Here is a 20,620-nt window from a genome sequence, read left to right on the forward strand (position 1 = left end):
CTGGCACTTAGTTGCCAGGATGTTTCCTCAAATGTTATGGGCAGTTTAGTCAATGTTTGTGTAGAGCAACTTCCTCATAGATCGCACGTGTGACAGGCCAAACATGAAAAAATGTGGCTTTGCATTGTCTTCAATGGTTCTGTGCACCTCAATCTTTAGTCCTCTTCAAATCTAGGTCACACAGTCTGCTGTTCTTGTCACATGGGTACACAGACTTTACTGAGAGGCACTGAAAAATTGAACAAGTCTAACCCAAAAATCTTTGCACTTTTCCTAGAACTGAGTGCATGAAACATATATTGCAAGTTCACGAAAAGTTGCTGGCATGTTGCATGCGTGAGCGCGCGCAAGTGTCCCCCCCACTGCCACACACACACACACACACACACACACACACACACACACACACACACACACAGTCACACAGTACTGGCGCCATCTGTAGATACTACAGAAGTAGGAATCTGATGATGTGGGCTACTGATACTGTCGTGTATGTTTATTGATGCACCAGTTGCAAACTAAAATTTTTTTTCTATTGGTGACATTGACACAAAATGCACCTCGTGTAAGCTTCACTGAATCCGTGCACCGGACCTGTGCTTGCCCAGGCTGCCTTGTAAACAGACTGTCAGGCTAGGTCTTTGCATACCAAGTGGAAGCATTTTGTGTCACACCAAGGACAATGTTTCCTGTAATTTGAAAAGCACTGAAGACGACTTTCTCATTGTATTCTGCAGTGAACCTCACATACGATGCCACCGAAAGTTTTTACCTTCACTTTCACTGTTCATCTGATCACTGTTTTATTCACTTAAACATTAGGATGAACTTTAGACTGGGTGTCTTGTGCATCATTTAACAAGAGAAATAGATGGAGAATCAGTCAACTTCAATTGTGTCCACCGTACTTGGATTCCACAATAGACAAAAGTGTTTTCAGATTGTGTTCAAGCAATTTTAGAACAGCTGTGCAAATGTATGTGTCTGACACATTTTATGTGACTGCAATATGTAACAAAATAATGCTATGGCTTAGCCCAAAGCACGTAAACCTGAAATATCTTGTTTAACCCTGTAAGTTCAGCTATCCACTGTTCAAAACACTGTTTGGGCAACTTCTTGAGACGAATAAATCTGAACCTCACTGCAGTGATACATATCTGAGCAACAGAACGTTCATCTAACTTCCAAACAAGGTCATCATGACGAAGATCGGGGCACAATTTTGAACACTGAATTGGGGCACAGTTTGAAACACAGTCAGTATGTCAGTTCTGACAGATGATGGAGAGAAAGCAATGGGCATCATAGCTGTAACGTTGTATGTGTCAAAGTGGGCTTCGACTTGCGTGTGATATTCAGACCAATCCTCTTCATTACCATTAAACTAATGGTGCTTGGGAGGAGTGACTGGCTGTGGAGCAACTTAGTCATTTGTTAGATGCTGAGCAGCAGTTGCTCAGTGTGCTGCACCTGAAATTGAAGAACTTTGTGTTGAGAGGTAACCTGTTATGGCTCAGACACAGTTAAATGCTTTATGGCATACACAGGGTGAAACAGTACACACAAAGAATAGTATACCCATTGTCAGGTGTCACAGGCTGCACAGATTGCTAAAGCAGGACAAGTGGCGAACTGTGGTGACACTAACATCAGTCTTCAATGCTTGGAAGAGTGCAATTGTGTCTCAACACAGTGTACTGAACACCTCTAATGATAGGCTCCACAGGTAATGACTGCATGTGGCAATGTTAACACTGTGACATCAGCAACTAAAACTGAAATGGGCATGTGACCATCGGCACTCGACGTTGGTGCAGTGGCAGAGCATTGTACAATTGTACAGTCTGATGAGTCCCAATAGCTTCTTCATCAATCGGATGGTAGGGCATGAATGATATTCCAGGGGAAAAGCTCCTCCCATCTGTTCTGTGGAGAGACAAGCTGGCAGTGCCGCCGTCATGATGTGGGGAACATTCACAGGGAGATCTTGTGGATCCAGTGGAGCTTGCTCAAGGCACCATGATAGCAAATGAGTGTTATACACTGGTTGCAGACCACGCACAGCCCTTTGACTCACATTTATTGACAGTAGTGGCAGTTTTCAATAACATGTGCCATGTCACAAGGCCAGGAGTGTGATGGAGTGGTTTGAGGAGCACATTGGCGAGTTTGTTGATATGCGACCTGATCGCACACATCTGGCATACGATGGAATGTGGCGTCTGAGCTCATCTCCCCCTCTCTGGAATTGATGGACATTAGATGACTTAGGCTGTGTCCTACGTGAGCAACAGAAGAGACTGACAGTGCGCAACAGCTTCAGGCAACAAAACACAACCGCAGGTGTAGTTACGGAAGTGTCCTACGTGAGCGACGTCTGTGTCGCTGCCTGTCTCCCGCTGCAACTGGCTATGTTTGAATTCAAACGTATTTGAATCTTGTTGCTGCAGCATGTGTGACAGAGATACAGCCACGTGTCTTCTCGGCAAGGCAGTGGAGCGGACGCGACGGCAGCCATTGAAATATTTAGGAGATTATAAGAAAACTATTTGGTGAAAAAATTTGGTTCATCTGCATATTACAGCTTGATATCGTCGCTTGATAAACGTCTCAATTTATTTTCGTTATTCATCATAGTTACTGTGCTGCACGAAATTGAGTACATGGGTGCATGAAATTTTGAAGGATTTGCAGAGGTAAAATCACATTGCATAGACTTTCCATGTAGTTCATTTAAGGCCATACATTATTGTGTATGAAATGTAATAATATATCTAAACTGTATTTAAAATTGAGACCGGAATATTTCTTTTCATTCTTGAGATATTGGTTGTTACATCCACGGACGGGGCGGAACCTTTCCTGCGCTTTGGGAATCAAGTGGTCGTAAAAATTGTTGTATTTCATAAACGGTTCAAGATATTGAAAAGATGATATTTGGAAATGATAACACGCAGAAAGGACTATTTATCGTATGATTGACACTCGATTCACTTTTGTAAACGCGTGAGCAGAGCAAAAACAAGACTCCCTCTAAATTACACCATGAGGTTTTTTCTGAATTTTCATAGCCAAACAAAGGGAAAGAAACAGTAAACGAGGTATCAAAGTGATCAGCATGAGCTCTAGTTTTGTATGAACATATGTAACTGCTTGAAAGTAATCTGGGTAATTATAAAAAACTTAATTAATGAGGTGAGGAAAAATTGAAATATGTCACAAAAAGCTGCTGCCAAGCTATATAAATGAAGTGTCAAAAATTTCGTCTGTTCAAGGCCTAGCTATTTTGCACATAAAAAGATACATTGGTATTTAAATGTCAAAAAGGATTCCATCGAATCAAGTATGTTACAAAGGCAAACGAGGAGTCAGTAAATCATTCCTCCTGAATAAAACTTGAAAATCAAAAAGGAAAGAAATCATCCACATAATTTATGAAATGATTTGTGTAAAAGAAATAAGTAGATCAGAGAAATGTTCTACATGCTTTTGAATGATGCTCAAAATCATGAACAGAAAATGAGGTGCTCCAAACATTTCCCTAATATTTTTTATATCTTATTTTTAGACAAATCATTACACAAAATCTTTGACTCTTTTTAAAAAATTTGTATGCTTTACCTTTACACACTATTTAGATTAATGGTAACGCTTGGCCTTAACTCTGACTGCTGATGAATTACATTTGTAACTGCAGATATCTGTAAAATTTCATGCTTCATTGTAATTTGTTAGGAATTTAATGTTTGTGATATACTGGGAGAGGTGTGTATACACTTAAAGATAAAGTTCTTTGGCAAGACCTTAAAATATGCTTAGCAACGCAGTGTAAACAGTATATATAAAGTGTATTATACAGAATTGTAACGGAGTCAGTTAAAATATAAGATGCAGCTGAAATCGAACCTAGGACAACGAATCGTACTCATGTTCTGTAACGCTACCTCTACACATCTAACTGTCCTTCAGTTATCAATCTACGTACTTACGTGTCTATTTATGGTAGTCAGTAATGTAGTCAGTCATTCTTCTGCATTTATTGGCTGTTAAAAGTTCTTGATCACATAAAAAACATTTGTATTTAATGTACTGGTGAGATAGTCGAATGCTCCTCTGTTCATCCACGTGTCTTTGAAGATTTGTATGGTGATCTTGGTAGTTGATATTTATGAAATTCTCCATGGAGATTCCTCCCTTTGTAAATTTCATGCACAGCATTCCTTTTCGCTTGATTTTCTTTGGTAAATCTAAATTTGTAGACTTACTCTCCAGCTACAGTATTCTACAGTTTAAGGGTGCTGTTTTATAGACACAGCTGGTTGGCTCTAAGCAGCCTTCTTGTAGCACGACATGTTCGCTCGCACGCAGGAAACCCGAGCTCTTGCCTGATGTTGCTGCTTGTCGCTGGAGTGTCACATATCCAGAAGTCGCTCGCTTCTGTCACTCACATAGGACACTGCCTGAAGTGTGCAGATGCAGTGCCAACTCCCTCCAGTGACCTACAAAGGCCTCATATTTCTTCGATGCAATTAAGAGTCACTGCTTTTGTCCATGCTGGCTATTAGGTCGGAGGTCATAATGTTGTGGCTGACCAGTGTCTATATAATACATCTGTTGTTGGTGTCTGGAGTTGAAAGTCACTTAATTTGTTTTCTTCTTCCACCCTAAGCGTTCTCATTTTGCTGCCCATTAATGTCCCCCTCCCTCCCCCCCATTATGGCACAGTGCGTAGGGATTCTTGATAAGTTGTATTAGAAATTTAGTCTCCCAATTTGGTTAGCTGGTTCTATTGTTTGAGGTCATGGCTTCATATATTTAATGTTCGGTGGTTACATTGTGTACCTGTCAGTGGTATCTGAAATTTCTTTAATTCCTGCAGAATAGGTCTGTGTTTTAAGGCATTCCTAATTTTTTAAATGTGAAACATTGTCTCTGGTTACTCATGCAGTTGAAGTGCTTGTGGTAATGTCAGCTTCCAGATTAGAAGTACAGCGTGCCAGAGCTCAGATCGACATGTTTGATTCTTAACCTTGTGTGAGATGTGGGGAGAAATATACAGACTTGTTGCCCCTTATTGCCTGCATTTTAATCACCTTCCCAGGTCTCCATTTTTCAGAGTTTAAGTTGGTACTTGTTAGTGGATGCACAGTTGATTAGTTCAACTTCGTCTAGTCTAGTCTACTCAACTTTAACCAGTACATTGCTGCCCAATATGTGGTAGCAATATCAGTTGGGTTTGTTCTGATCCCCACACACAGTGTTACCACTGTAGTGATGCTGAAAACACAGCTGACAGTCTAAGCAGGCCACTCCTCTGCCTTCATCTAGCAGCTGTTTTGTTGGTTCAAATTACTCAGTGTGCCTACGTACTGGTTGAAAAGTGCCCACAAACCATTCTATTACTGCATACCTGCAATAGTCTAAGGATTGTAGCACCTAGAGTTGTCTGAAACTAGCAAATATTGTAGGGCATCAGAGTTTGTCGAAAGCATATGCAATATCTTTCGCGATGGCTGTGGCATCTTTGTTTTGTATGTTTTTGACAATTTCCAGAGCTTGATTAACTACATCGTCTGTTGCTTTCCTTTTATTAAGACCAAAATCTTGTGGGCCGAGGCCCCGAAGCACTCGAAGCCTGGAGGCAGCTGTACAGTAGCTTGTGCACCTTAGCCATTCTGGTTTTTGAGGAAAGTTGGCCCGCATTTTCTGGATGATTCCTGCAATTATGGTTCCCCAAACTGTAAATAGCGAGCCTAGCCTTAAGGCATCATATATTAATTCTGGTAAGTACAGAGTGATCTGTGATGATAGTCTTTGGAGTATCTGTGAATGCATCCATTCTGGATCTGGAGTTCGTTTATTCTTTAGTTCTATTATTTCTACCACAACTTTGTAATGTGCAAATGGGTGGGTGACTAGCTGAATTGCATGGAGTGTGTTTGTGCTCCCTGAACATGGTCTGTTGTGTGTCAGTGACATCAAGGTAGGAGATCATTCAGTAGGAATTGTTTATTTCTTCATCTTCCTGTCACTGTACTCTTATACTGCTGTAGCTTACACAGAACACAGGGCAGCAATACATCCACACATTGCATTGTTGTACATGATAACCTGTTGTAACTTCTAGATGTAGTGAAGCATGTCACCATGCCTAGTTCAGTCCCACATTCACATCTCACAGTACACATTCAGCAGCAGAGACGACACTTGGAACTGACAGTTGGTCCTGTGCACACGACAGCAGCCTGACTTCTGGTAGCCCCAGCTTTCACAAGCATCTTTGAGGTACTGACAACTGGGAAGTTTTCCATCAGTAATTGTGATTGGACTGAAAGACAAAAGGGGAAAGATGTCCTTGTCGGAGCACAAAAGGGTGAAAATATTGCTCTTTGAAGGACTTGTGCAGAAAAATGGAGAACTAGCTGCTTGAGCCCTCGTTCTGCTTTACGTACCAAAATTTTTATCATGCAAAGATATTCATGCACACTCCCACTGCCACTGCCTCTCTCTCTCTCTCTCTCTCTCTCTCTCTCTCTCTCTCTCTCTCTCTCTCTCCCTCTCTCTCCCAGCAATACATGGAAACCCTTTCTTACTTACACTGTCTCCCTTTCTTTCTTTTGCAATGCCACTGTCTCCACCTAACTGCAACAGCTCAAAAATGCTGTGGTGTCAATGTTATTTTTTTCCCATCCCCATGTGTTCAAAATTTCAGTCCATAATGTGCTGTCCCCCTATACCTGTGTGTATTAGGATGCAGACTCACAAAGCATGTGTAGGATCTCCACGCATCTATTTTTCATTTCCACTGTCATCTCTCCATTTTTCTCCTATTGGGTATATGTCCATCCATCTCTTTCACTTCTACTGCTATTGTCTCACACTGACCAGCAATATCTACCTCTTTTGGTTTCATTGCTGTTGTCTTCATGCATCTCAATTTTTCACTGCGACTTTATCACCTCCATCCCGCCACCTAGCCTCCTCTTTTTCTCCCACTGGCACTGTCTTTCCTAGCTTTTGCCGTCTCTCTCTCTCTCTACTACTCTTTCAGCACAAAAAAATTGAGTATTTCCAGACACCAAAATTTTTGGTGAGGAAGGTGCAGTGACGACTGAGGCAGCTGGTTCCCTACTTTGCTGTCAGTCTTTCAAATAGTTAAATATTTTCACCCTTTCATGCTCTGATAGCATTTTTCCCCTGGTAGTCTTTCCCTGTGCATCTAAAGTTTCCACAGCCAATATCTCTGGAACCATGATACATACTGACAAACGGCTTTTCCGGCTATTAATATAAGGCAGAATGTAAATTCTGTGAGACATTCTAAATGGTGTGGAAATACTGGTATCAACTCACTTACTTTTTTTTTTTTTTTTAAAAAATGGACACTCCATATTATTCCATACACAATCAATAACAAGAGCGATCACAATAATAATGGCGTTGGTTGCATTGCAATACATAAATTACATTCCAAGAAATTGAAACTAAATTTGCTGCATGAAATGAACAAAATGCGCTGTTATTGTACTTCCCGCTAAACGAGTGTGACCCGCACATTGCTCGTAATCACGAAGTGATTGACGTGCATGTTCTTACATTCATTTTTTAATTTTTTTTGTTTATACAGTAAGTTCTGTAGGACCAAATTGAGGAGCAAATCTCAAAGGCCATGGAACATGTCAGTACATGAAATTACAACATAAAAGTAATAACAGATAAAAATAAATGACTTTGTGACTAACCTAGGCCTCCTAATAGCTGAGGACTGCTGCATGTTCCCTAAATCTACAGCTACACAAGGTTCCTCTCCACTCAACTCTGACAGTTGGTCAAATGTATTGCATATATGCGAAGTAAAACTGTCTGAATACCTCCTCTTCCTAGCTGCCTTCTTGCCAATTGCCAGTTCCCATTCCCCCACTACCCTTCACCTGCCTCAACCTATCTAGTTCCTCCTTTGCGTGTTGTAACTGCTCCTCTATCAACTTATTTCTACTACAGATTCTGCATTCCCAGAAGAGGATCTCACTAAAATGACCACTGGCTTCGCCACTGCATTCCCCCCGATGAAAATACTTTGAACAAATCCTACACCATAGCCCACTATTCACAAACCTACGACAGAACCCACACTCCTCACTCATGGTAAAATTTTACAATTACTGAAAAAACTATATGGCTACGTTACCAAAGTTGTTACACCACTAGAATTATTTATAGAACTAACAATAAAGCTCTCGAAATTCTCTGCCTACTAAGAAAGCAACTACTTGTATAAATACTACTACACAACAGCTAATACCAATACCAACAAAACTTCACAAAATTATTAGCTAAAACCAAAAAATTCGAAAGGCTACTGGAACATTAAACGAAGTTAAAACAGCGAATGAAAATTTTACTGAAGTATTTCACTAGAAACAATAAGAATTGTTGGGTGAAAACTAATGTACGGAATTTACTAAACTTCTTAAACGCACAGAAAACTCAAAAAAGCACAGCAAGCGAACTATTCCAAAAGTTTATTAAATCGTTATTTCGCTTCAAACAGCATTAAACACTGCCAAAAACTATTAAATTTAATAACTGTATAACAGTGGACAAATAAGTTTGTCAGTACTTAGCTTTCTAACCGCTACAGCTGTAGTGCAAGCTGCAAAATATACACACACATTGCTATCATGAGGGCCTGAGGAAGTAATAAGGGTTTCTGCCACAACCATTGATATCTACATAAGTGTCCCTCATACTTGTCGTATTCATCTACGTACAGATTGTGGAACAGTACCTGCCAGTGTACGCTGCCCCGTTACAGTGTCCAGGTCAACCCTTCGCCTCTGCAGTTGCGTACAGCAGTGGGCTGCAATCGGCACTGTATGTGGGAATGGCTCACTGTGATGCAGGTTGTTCTTTGTGAAAGTATGTACAGGTACATGGCACTGGTGTACTGTACACTGTGATTGGTGTCAGTTGTAATCGTGGTATTAATTTACCTGTCAATCTGTTCTAGGCATTTGACATGGTATTCAAAAATGAGGAAATGGTTGACATGATGTTACTGTACAGAGAATGCCACAAATATGGCACATCTCCACAAGTATTGTCAGAAGGCTTTGTGTGACAGGGCAGTTCTGTCCATGAATGTGGTTCTGCATCAGGGGCCTTACACATGAAGCAACAGATGGAGTTGTTGTAGTGATCCCTGCAATAAAGCCTCGTGCAAGTATTCGTCAAATGGTGACGGGTGGGAATTCCTCGAATGAAAGCGTGACATGTATTCTGCACAGGCATAGATACCACCCGTATCATGTGGCAGTACATAGTCCTCCATAACGACTACGTTCAAAATCACCAGGAATAGTGTCAGTGCAGAGTTGCCACAAGCTGTGGAAGTCAGGGAATTTCAAAAATGTCAGGGAGTAAGGGAAATTTGAAAAAAAATAAACACAGGAAATATCTTGTTTTGGTCCCAGTAGATGAAATGGTTTGTTTACTGAGGTGCCAAGCAGTCACTGGCGGGGGGCAGCTGAGTATGTGCGCCACTTCCTTCCCTCGTTCTTTCTGCTTCTCCCTTTCCCACCTGTCCCCTCACGTGCAGTCAGTGCTGCCACCACTTCTTTCCATTAGCCCAGCAGCTGCCAACAAGAGGCAGGGAAGTGTGAGGAGTGGTTTGTTTGGCTCTGATTCTCAAGAGACTGTAGACACAGCGACTGGCGATAGCAGTGGTGTGTGCATGACTTCTTGCTGTGTGTGTGTGTGTGTGTGTGTGTGTGTGTGTGTGTGTGTGTGTGCGCGCATGCGTGTTTGTTTGTTTTGGTTTTCAGACAAAGCCCATGGCCGAAAATATAGTTGAGTGTGTGATTGGTCTTTTTTACACACCTGTCTGCAGCTCAGTATGGGTTGATCACCGTGGACTCACTTCATCAGCATGGTTTCTGTGACACGTAAATAACTGACCACATGGGTGGACTTCCACGACAGGCCAAAATCGCAGGCCGTTGCTGAAGGTATCTCAAGGGATCGGGCCTGCCAATATGAAACTGTGAAAAACTCGAATTTTTCATTGTTTTAGTTTCAGTTAAATTTTTTAATTTTGACTGGTAAGAATTGATTCTCTAGCGAAGAATACTACTGGAGAACAATACTGCAGCAATAAAACATAAACGAGAGAGGAAAAAGTAAATCTTTAGTTGTGAAGGAAATGCTCCATTTACAACAAGAAATCATGTTGCATGCACAAGTATCTGCAAACAGCAAAAATGTATCAAAGACCTTCGTAACAATAAACTCCTTTCTGTAAGTGTGGCATCACAACTGCCCACATCAGGTTCATTTGAGCAGTTGTCAGCGGGCGGATGTGCAGTTGACTTGCATATGAGCAATAGCTTCTCTCTCTTCTGGCTACTTGAAGTGCGGCTGTTAGCTCTATCGGCAGTAGCAGCAAGCAGCAAAATGCTAATGAGAGAATTTTTTCTTACGTTCCATAGCTGCCAGCTTCACGCATTGTGCAGAGTTACCTGAGTTGTAGTGGGGAGGGGTTAGCCTCCACGTGACCCGTATTTGCGTTTAGTGATATTGCTGTATAATCTTCTTTTACAGCTCCCAAGTCAAATGAAAATAAAACGTTTTTATGTGGCCGGGAGCTATCAAGCGAATTAAAATACATTAACATAATTATGGAAGGCAAAAATATATTAGTTTCAGTCTTCTGGATTTTATTTTATTTCAAAGATTTTAGCAGTCGAGCATTAATCACTTTGCAGAACAATGAACTTCCCGTCTTCTGTTTGCTAAAGAAATTTGGCTTTATTAATCACTCCCACTGAGGCAATCAATTTATTTGAACCAAAGTGTTTCATGCCACAGTATTGGCTAGTTTCAATTGTTCACTGAATTTAAAGTCCACTTTCTCATGTTGTGACATGTATGGTACTATGCCATTATAAAGAACTATACGTGAGATGGTACAGTACTGCTATTCGAAAAAAATTTACATCCCAAAAACCACACTGAAAAGGTTAATATCACGTGGGACCTACTTCATTTTGAATGTTGACAAATCAATGTGCACTTCAGGCCGGATTAGGAGTTTCAGTATAGTTTACAAAATTCCGATGCTTTTGGAATATCCTCTGATGTCATGTTTCTTTTATGGTGTAATGTAAGATCTCTTTATGCTTTATACATACATACATACGTGCGGGCTTCCTAAATCATTGCAGCTGCACACGCGCATTAATGCCTGTTTTTGGGCGCGCTCTGGCAACTGCTAAATCGAACCTACTTCTAACAATCTCGGGATAGTTTTGTGAATGGTGGTTTGAGAGGCGTTACTTTCAAAGTAAATTTCTCTTTATGGAAGGTGAATTATGTTACGTGTGAGAAAGTGGGATGAATTTCTTCAATCAGAGCATTTGACTCTCGTTTAGAACTGAATACTTTCATGCCCAACCATGTAGAATAATTTGTGTCTCAGGAGACCAGACACCTCTGGTGACCCAGCCCCGCAGTGCCCTTGTGGTCAGGCATTAACGGTGCGCCATGTCTTATTGTCGTGTCCCCGTTTTAGTCAATTTCGTGTTGTCCTGTCCCTGCCATCTACCTTACCGGATGTTTTAGCTGATGACGCTCGAGCAGCTGCTCGTCGTCTGCGTTTTATAACTTTAACTGGCTTGACCAAAGACATTTAACCTTTTTACTTATTTAATCTGCATCTTTGTCAGGTCCTTTTGATGTCCCCCCATCCACTTGAGTTTTAGCAGGTTCCTTGTGCTCTAACACCAGTGACTGGGCGCTAATGACCTCAGCAGTTGAGCGCCCTTAAACCCTACCAAAAAGAAAAGAGACCAGACACATCATTATTCCAAATTAGTGGCACATTTGTGTGAAATACCTTAAGTATAACACACGCAAGAAAGATCAATACTACATGTGAAAGCTTAGATTCTCTTGTAGCTTATTAATCTTAGAGACAATATTATATGAGAAAGCTTGGCTTGTTGACACACTACGTATATTAATGTAAACTGTTAACTTTTCCTCCTCGTGTAGCCACGCTACGTAAGTGATCTCACTATTGGCTTACTACAGGGTGTGCCCTATTCTCTGAATATCTATCATCGGCTGCCGAGATCATGTTGCATGAGATATGATTGGCTTACATAAGGGCATCGCAATCTCGATTTCAAAGCTCTGGAAAGTAACGTGCTGTGTTCGGTGCAATTCGAATTTATACTAATATGAAAATATGCAGCGTATTTGTTTCCAAAACCTGATGGAAGACCTACCCTTCAATTGCATCAAATAATGTGGTGTCAACATGATGGATGCCCTGTGCATAATGCCACAGTGGGACAGTAGGAGCTAAACTAACCACCCCACATCGATGAATTGGACAGAGCAATTGTATCGAGGGATTTCCAGGAGGATCGCCATACCTCACGCCCATGGACATTTTCCTCTGGGGAAATGTCAAAGATGCGGCGTACCAGCAGGTCCCAACAACAAGTACGAACACTACAGCCTATATTCGTGCTGCATGCTCTGCAATAGCATCACAAACACTGATAACCACGAGTGGATCAGTGACGGAGTGGGCACAGCTGTGTTGCCAAGGATATAGTGACAGCAGTCACTAAAGATGTTCAGTGACACGTCCTGTACATGGCATGTACCATTGTGTAATTGATAAACTACGTACAAATAGCATGTATCCCTCTGTGTGACCCTTTGACAGCCATTAATTTTGTTTACCCTGGTCAGTGGATACCAGTATTTTCTTACAGTTATGTGCACTGTAGTAGTATGAAGCACATAAGAGTAAACCATGCCCTTGTTTATCTTGCGGGTGACTGGACATCTGTGTGTTTCCTAGGCCATGTACTAACAGTGTACATAGCGATACGTAAATACAGCTTTGTTGTATCATAGTACTTAAATCACATCGCGATTTCGAGCAACATGTGGGTTTCTCTTATATTGTGAAAAGTGCAATAATGTCATGTTCCGCTTATTTCAAGTGTCAAATTCATGTACCAATTTCTCAATGTAATTGATGCATTGCGGTGAAATCAATGCCATTACTGTCTGCCCCTGGTAACTCAGTGGTCAGCGCAACGGAATGTCATACCTAATGGCTCGGGTTTGATTCCCGGATGGGTCGGGAATTTCCTCCTCTCAGGGACTGGGTGTTCTGTTGTCCTTATCATTATTTCATCCCCATCCACATGCAAGTCACCAAAGTGGCATCAGCTCGAAAGGCTTGCACCAGACGAACTGTCTACCCGATGAGAGGCCCTAGCCACATGGCATTTATATTTTAATGCCATAACTACTACTTTCTGTTGAAACCAATATTTCCGCACAGTTTAGAATGTCCCATAGTTTTTACTTTCTTGAGCCCCTGCTGTACATTCATACCCGTGAAAGCTGTTAGTCAGTATCTGTTGGTGGTTCCACAGATAATGGTGGTGAAAAGTTTAGGTGGTACGCCACGTATCAATCAAATTCTGTAAGTCAACAACATTTAGACAGTTTACTTACGTACTTCGGCACATTTAGGTACTTCGTCATATACACTCCTGGAAATAGAAAAAAGAACACATTGACACCGGTGTGTCAGACCCACCATACTTGCTCCGGACACTGCGAGAGGACTGTACAAGCAATGATCACACGCACGGCACAGCGGACACACCAGGAACCGCGGTGTTGGCCGTCGAATGGCGCTAGCTGCGCAGCATTTGTGCACCGCCGCCGTCAGTGTCAGCCAGTTTGCCGTGGCATACGGAGCTCCATCGCAGTCTTTAACACTGGTAGCATGCCTCGACAGCGTGGACGTGAACCGTATGTGCAGTTGACGGACTTTGAGCGAGGGCGTATGGTGGGCATGCGGGAGGCCGGGTGGACGTACCGCCGAATTGCTCAACACGTGGGGCGTGAGGTCTCCACAGTACATCGATGTTGTCGCCAGTGGTCGGCGGAAGGTGCACGTGCCGGTCGACCTGGGACCGGACTGCAGCGACGCACGGATGCACGCCAAGACCGTAGGACCCTACGCAGTGCCGTAGGGGACCGCACCGCCACTTCCCAGCAAATTAGGGACTCTGTTGCTCCTGGGGTATCGGCGAGGACCATCCGCAACCGTCTCCATGAAGCTGGGCTACGGTCCCGCACACCGTTGGCCTTCTTCCGCTCACGCCCCAACATCGTGCAGCCCGCCTCCAGTGGTGTCGTGACAGGCGTGAATGGAGGGACGAATGGAGACGTGTCTTCAGCGATGAGAGTCGCTTCTGCCTTGGTGCCAATGATGGTCGTATGCGTGTTTGGCGCCGTGCAGGTGAGCGCCACAATCAGGACTGCATACGACCGAGGCACACAGGGCCAACACCCGGCATCATGGTGTGGGGAGCGACCTCCTACACTGGCCGTACACCACTGGTGATCGTCGAGGGGACACTGAATAGTGCACGGTACATCCAAACCGTCATCGAACCCATCGTTCTACCATTCCTAGACCGGCAAGGGAACTTGCTGTTCCAACAGGACAATGCACGTCCGCATGTATCCCGTGCCACCCAACGTGCTCTAGAAGGTGTAAGTCAACTACCCTGGCCAGCAAGATCTCCGGATCTATCTCCCATTGAGCATGTTTGGGACTGGATGAAGCGTCGTCTCACGCGTTCTGCACGTCGAGCACGAACGCTGGTCCAACTGAGGCGCCAGGTGGAAATGGCATGGCAAGCCGTTCCACAGGACTACATCCAGCATCTCTACGATTGTCTCCATGGGAGAATAGCAGCCTGCATTGCTGCGAAAGGTGGATATACACTGTACTAGTGCCGACATTGTGCATGCTCTGTTGCCTGTGTCTATGTGCCTGTGGTTCTGTCAGTGTGATCATGTGATGTATCTGACCCCAGGAATGTGTCAATAAAGTTTCCCCTTCCTGGGACAATGAATTCACGGTGTTCTTATTTCAATTTCCAGGAGTGTATAAACAACAAATAAGTATGCATAGTATGAAGTTAACACAAAATCATTTGACTTAGGTTTCTTTCTGTATACCTTGATCAAGTGAAATTTTTGTCTTAAGATGTAAAAATGTTGTTAGTAATAATTTACAGAATCAACAGCTTTTCCAGTTATATATGTTTTTAACAGTAATTTTAAGTTATTTTCAACATGTGAAAACCCTCATGAGGCCATTTTTAGCACTGTAGTACAGCTTCCCATCTATTTATATATGTGTGAAGTGCCTATTATACAGAGGTAGTATGTCATAAGGTTTTATTGATGGAAAAATGCTGGGTAAAAACCAAGTTTCATGACCTCAGAACCTATGCAATGGCCCTAAAACCCTTGCCATGTGTTCATTACATCAGTTAAAACTATATGTGTACTTCAGATGGGATATCACACACATACTTTGAGTGGATATAAACACTAAATATGAACTCTTAGATATCATAACGGATAATGATATCCAAAAAGTTTCAAAGTTACTGAAAAATGTCATCTTAAGAAGACATGGCGAAGGTGCTGTCATGAATAGAAATTACTGTCCCCACAATTGGTGCTTTCCCTACACAAAAATCTTGGTCCTTTGTGGCTTTCCCAGGAACTGCCCATGAACAAATTGTGCTTTCATAAGCCACCTAAGGTCCAGCGTGAGCCACACCTAATGCAAAATAACTAGATGATTTTCTCAGTTTGCCTGGGCTGGAAGGAGTGTGTGGTGTTTAAATTTTGACTCTGTACTGAAGGATAGCAACAGTATGACATGTCTTCTGTCTGGTATACAAATGGCCTTCAGGCTAAGGGCTATCCGAAACACTACATGCCTTGTCTCTGTCACCAGCGGAACATGAGTTATGACCCCCTGAAAATCCGTATTTTGGGGCACAGCATTTGGAGCATAATGGTACCTTGAAGTGTGATCCATGGGATGACTAAAACACAGCGTCCTAAAAGCGTTAAGTTGCTTGCTCAGAAGTGTGATGTCAGTGTAATCACCAACTGGTGTTCCTTATGCTCTTGCCACTGAATGCATCTGCTGCAGTACAGACTTTACTTTGTGTAATTGTCTTTCATTTCCTTGGTATGTCTATGGCGTATGCCAGCAATTTCTGTAGTCAATTTATTCTACTATGTACAAGGAGTACAGGGGAATGTGGCATAATTTTATATATAATTTTATTTATAATCAAATAAAAATAGTTGTTTCTTGTAATATGACAACAGATGATCCTCCTATGTAATTTAACATGGTGATTAATATTTGAAACGGAAACACGTCACAACTATTTGTCTTTTCAAGAAATCTTGTTACTCATTATTACATGTAAATATAGTTCAGATTGCCACTCAGCTTGCAGACATTAGCTTCTAAATCTCATAGGAAAAAGTCACAGACAGCTGATGTTACAATTACTTCCTTCAAAATTTTTAGATAACATTATTGGGAGACATCAGTATATCAGTTAAGCAAAATTTGTAAAAATGTCTCGACGACACAATCATTTATTAAAGATATGACTGTTTTCCACCTCTAGAAGTAGGCCATTTTCAGATAATGCTCTGTAGAGGTAAAAATTAAAAATTCTCATTTACACAGGGAAGTCAGCAAACATAAAAAAGTGTGTGCATTGAAACAAAGTATCGTCAGACGTGGGGCTGCCAGTGAAGACGCTTAGAACAGCTGTGCTCACCTCAGCTGTGTAACTGCTGCCAATGGCTGAGGTTAAACAGCATCAGTGTTAGCCAATGGGAGGAAATTTGTCTCCTATGTTAAGATCTGAATATCCATTTTTTAAAATGTATAAAATTGTAACTGTAAATGGCCAAAACAGGGGTTTGTATAATCTACAGATTTCGTATGTCTTAAAAACAGTTCTGATACATTAAATAATAAGCCAATATGATAGGTTAAAATGTAACCCAGAACACTGCCTCGAGGCAATAGTTAGCATTGCGAAGATGCTGTTTGCATAGCAACTGCCATAGTTATCACTTATGTACAGGGCTACTCAGAAAGAGGCAACAGATTTCACATGTATTGCTTCCATAATACAAAAGACACACAGCTGCAGCATTCCTGGAAATAGAAATCAACTTTTAATGCACTGAATGAATGTGAGCACCATGTGATACACAAAAAATATCAGCTGGCCGTGGTGGCCGAGCAGTTCTAGCAGCTTCAATCCGGAAACGCGAAACTGCTATGGTCGCAAGTTCAAATTCTGCCTCGGGCATGGATGTGTGTGATGTCCTTAGGTTAGTTAAGTTTAAGTAGTTCTAAGTTCAAGGGTCTGATGACCTCAGATGTTAGGTCCCATAGTGCTCAGTGCCATTTGAACAAAAATATCAAAGCAGGGCTCATTTCCTGCCACATACAAAGCAGCTGGTCTCTTGTTATAGAATTTGCAGATTCAACAGTGCGATGTTGCAGACTTTGAAGAGTGTCAGGCATGGGGGAGGTAGAAGTTTGATGTTTTACGTAGCCCCACAGATAAGTGACAACGTGTGAGGTCTGAGATGCTGGATTGGAAGAGAAGGACCGGAAGATGAACGTCATTGCCGGTGGCCCCCTAAGTCTCCAGGCCGATGGGCCATTATGAATATGAGAGATAACTTAATAGCAGTTGCTATGGAAACAGTGTCTTTGTATTGCAAACAATCGCCTCAAAATGAGGTTCTGGGTTACAGTTTAACCTCTTAGATAGGCTTATTATTAGTTTTATAAAACTATTTTTAAAATACACGATATCCGTAGGGTTTAGGAAGCCCTATTTTGGTTAAATTGTTGTTTATTTTTAAAAATAGATGTTCATAGCTTTACATGTGAATTGCTTCCCACTGATGTCACGCGCCCTCTTCCATGAAATTTAACCCATGGCTCCTCAGCCATCAGCAGCAGTTTCACAGCTGAGGTGAGCATAGCTCCTCAAAGCTTGGCACTGGCAGCCCCATGGCTAACGATACGCCATTGCAAAGCACACTCTTTTTAGTGTTCAGTGATTTCCCTGTGTAAATGAAAATTTTTAAATTTTATCTCTACACATCATTGTTTGAAAATGGTCAAACACTAAAGGCAGGAACCAGTCATATCTTCAATAAATAAACGTACAGTTGAGGTGCTGTTCAGTAATTTTACTCCCTTTGTGCAATCATGATTCCTGGAGCTATCACAGAAATCAATTAGCTTGTGTAGGTGTTTTTCCTTCAAAAACATGTAAATATGTTTACACTGAATACAGTGAATAATTCGAACTTTTATTTCTGATTCCGTGGCTGCCTCTTACAAGATGTCGGTAACACATTTACGTTGTCCTCATTACTGATCTTCCTCGTACTCATTCGGCATTGTAGTCTGATGTTTAGTATGGGCCTACTGAGTCAAGTGTGTTGTTTCCTCATGTCTATCAACACTATTTAGTGGACAAAATTTAAATGATGTTATGACTTTTTAATGACTAAAAGTTTCCTCTGGCTTAGCTCCATTCTCTCGTGCCTTATCTGAAATACCTTCCCTGCAAAGTTAAGTATCTGCTGTCTTAATGTTTGTGTGCCTGTTATAGTTCAGTCTTTGATAAATGAGCTAGTTTGAGTATTGCTTTAGTGACGTATTTGCAGTGTCCTGTTCAATAATCCTGTCAGTCCAGGGATACTGGACCCTTACATTTACCTTTGGTTTGTTCTTTCTGAACAATTTTTTGTTTGGTACACTTAGCTGCTGTTATGGTGGAACTCGGGAAAACCAGTGTGTAAACTGACAAAATGGTGGGCTGTTGAACTCAGGCTCCCCACCAGTGTCACAGACAGCGTGTGTCGTGTTGCCACTGCCCGGCTGCAGTAAGCGGCCTTCTGCCCTCCCCCCCCCCCCCCCCCCCCCACAATACCCTGTGCGCCCACCCGCTGACGCAGTGCCTCTTGTTTTCAGCGTGCTGGCCACTGCAGACTGCAGGCCCACCAGCACCAGCCACGGCACTCAGCCGCTCAGCGACTGCGACCGCACTCCCACCGCAGCTGCCCGCCATACTCCCCCGCCACCTGACGACTCGGCCGTCTCCCGCCTGCGGTGAGTACCATCACTGCCAATGCACGACTTGTACATTCACAGTAACTCTCAGTGCCGCGTCAACCAAATGTTACACTGAAAGGCTCTAATTTAAATTTTTTAAATTTTCGATGTAGCTGAGCTTGGAGCTATCAGGAAAAATTACTTCATTTAATTGGTGTGTTTAATGCGGCTGGGGCTCTTGATGGTGTTGACGTACCTTAAAAATTAGTCCTAAAAGAAGTTGGTGAGAAGACAAGGTTTCAGTGCACTGACATTCAACGAAACTTACATGTCACGTGAATGTATTCTCACAAGAAACCTCTTTTAAGTGCGAGGTCACAGACTGTGTTTCACTCATTTGAAAGTGTTAACATTTCTGATGGAAAAAATTAACTGCTAATGACTCACCATCTTCATCAGGAGGGTGACAGAAAAATGTTTCCGTGAGGTTCAGAGATCAACCTCCTATACGACACACTAATTACACTTAACAGAATAGACATCGTCGACACCCGAGAAATGTTCAGGACAGACCATTAACTTGAACCATGAGCACAAATGATAAAAGGTCACAAAGGCAAACTGTTCAGAACATTCAGCTAAGCATCCACTCTTTTAAATGATACACGTGTAATGGTGTGATAACAACTGATGGAATTTGATGGCACGCAAACGAATGCAAAACAGTCTGTCATGGAGTTTATCATGAAACTCGCCATCCTTGAAGGTGTACATGGAGATAGTGCGATAGTACATTTTATAGGCATAGAACAAACCTACATCTAGAGGCTGAATTTTCCAGTGATACAAATTGTTGTATCACACACCTTTAAGGAGGGATAATTTGCTCTAAAGGAGTGTGGTTTTTATATGCAGACCAGGAATTGAGCACAAGACATTTTAACAAGCTGTTGGTCAGAAGCAGTGCTCATACTATAGCTGCAGTTCTCTTATGCCCATTTTCCCGCTCTTGCTTGCTTTCACATAACTATTCCCTGTTATTGGAAATAAGCGACCGACGGTACGGTCATAGACAGTTGGCTGTATAACAAAAATTTGTCCGACAGTGAATTGAAAGGTTTAAAAGATGCATTCATTGGGACTAGACTGACATTGCAGTTCCCTCTTAACTTGAATGTGCTCAATGTACCAGACTAGTACCTGCACGGGCATAGGACGACCAACAGTGTGACTATTCAGCATGCCATTTGAAACTGATCAGAGAAGAATGCAGCAAGACGTTATGGAATAGTGTGTCCCAACTTTCAAGTGGGAAAGTGGGTGCAATGCATATGTTGTAACTTAAACGGCATGTGAAATGTATGAATTGACTTAAGAAAATTCATTGCTCCCACCTGTACAGAGATTCAAGGATTCCATAACTCAAATTATCTAGAATGGTCAGCCATCGATATGAGCAATGTGTGTATCTACTTGCAGTGGGTCCCACGGCTTCCTATTGTTATCCAATTTGGTTATTGTGTTAGTGAAGCAAGGGTTCCATTGTTCTGGCCAGTAAAACTGTCAGTGTTAAGTTCTTTGTGTTCCACTGCC

At 42.1% G+C, this 20,620-nt stretch overlaps 1 protein-coding gene across 1 annotated transcript in view; it reads left to right on the plus strand.

The window, feature by feature from the left end:
* The window catches only part of LOC124553208, a 47,437-nt gene that overhangs the window by 19,525 nt on the left and 7,292 nt on the right, over positions 1-20,620 (plus strand). Inside the window, exon 5 of the mRNA XM_047127101.1 lies at positions 18,947-19,084. Within this exon, the coding sequence (XP_046983057.1) occupies positions 18,947-19,084 (138 nt within the window). The remainder of the gene's footprint in view (positions 1-18,946; positions 19,085-20,620) is intronic.

The sequence above is a fragment of the Schistocerca americana genome, chromosome 11, assembly GCF_021461395.2.
Source record: "Schistocerca americana isolate TAMUIC-IGC-003095 chromosome 11, iqSchAmer2.1, whole genome shotgun sequence".
In the NCBI taxonomy this organism is placed as follows: domain Eukaryota; kingdom Metazoa; phylum Arthropoda; class Insecta; order Orthoptera; family Acrididae; genus Schistocerca; species Schistocerca americana.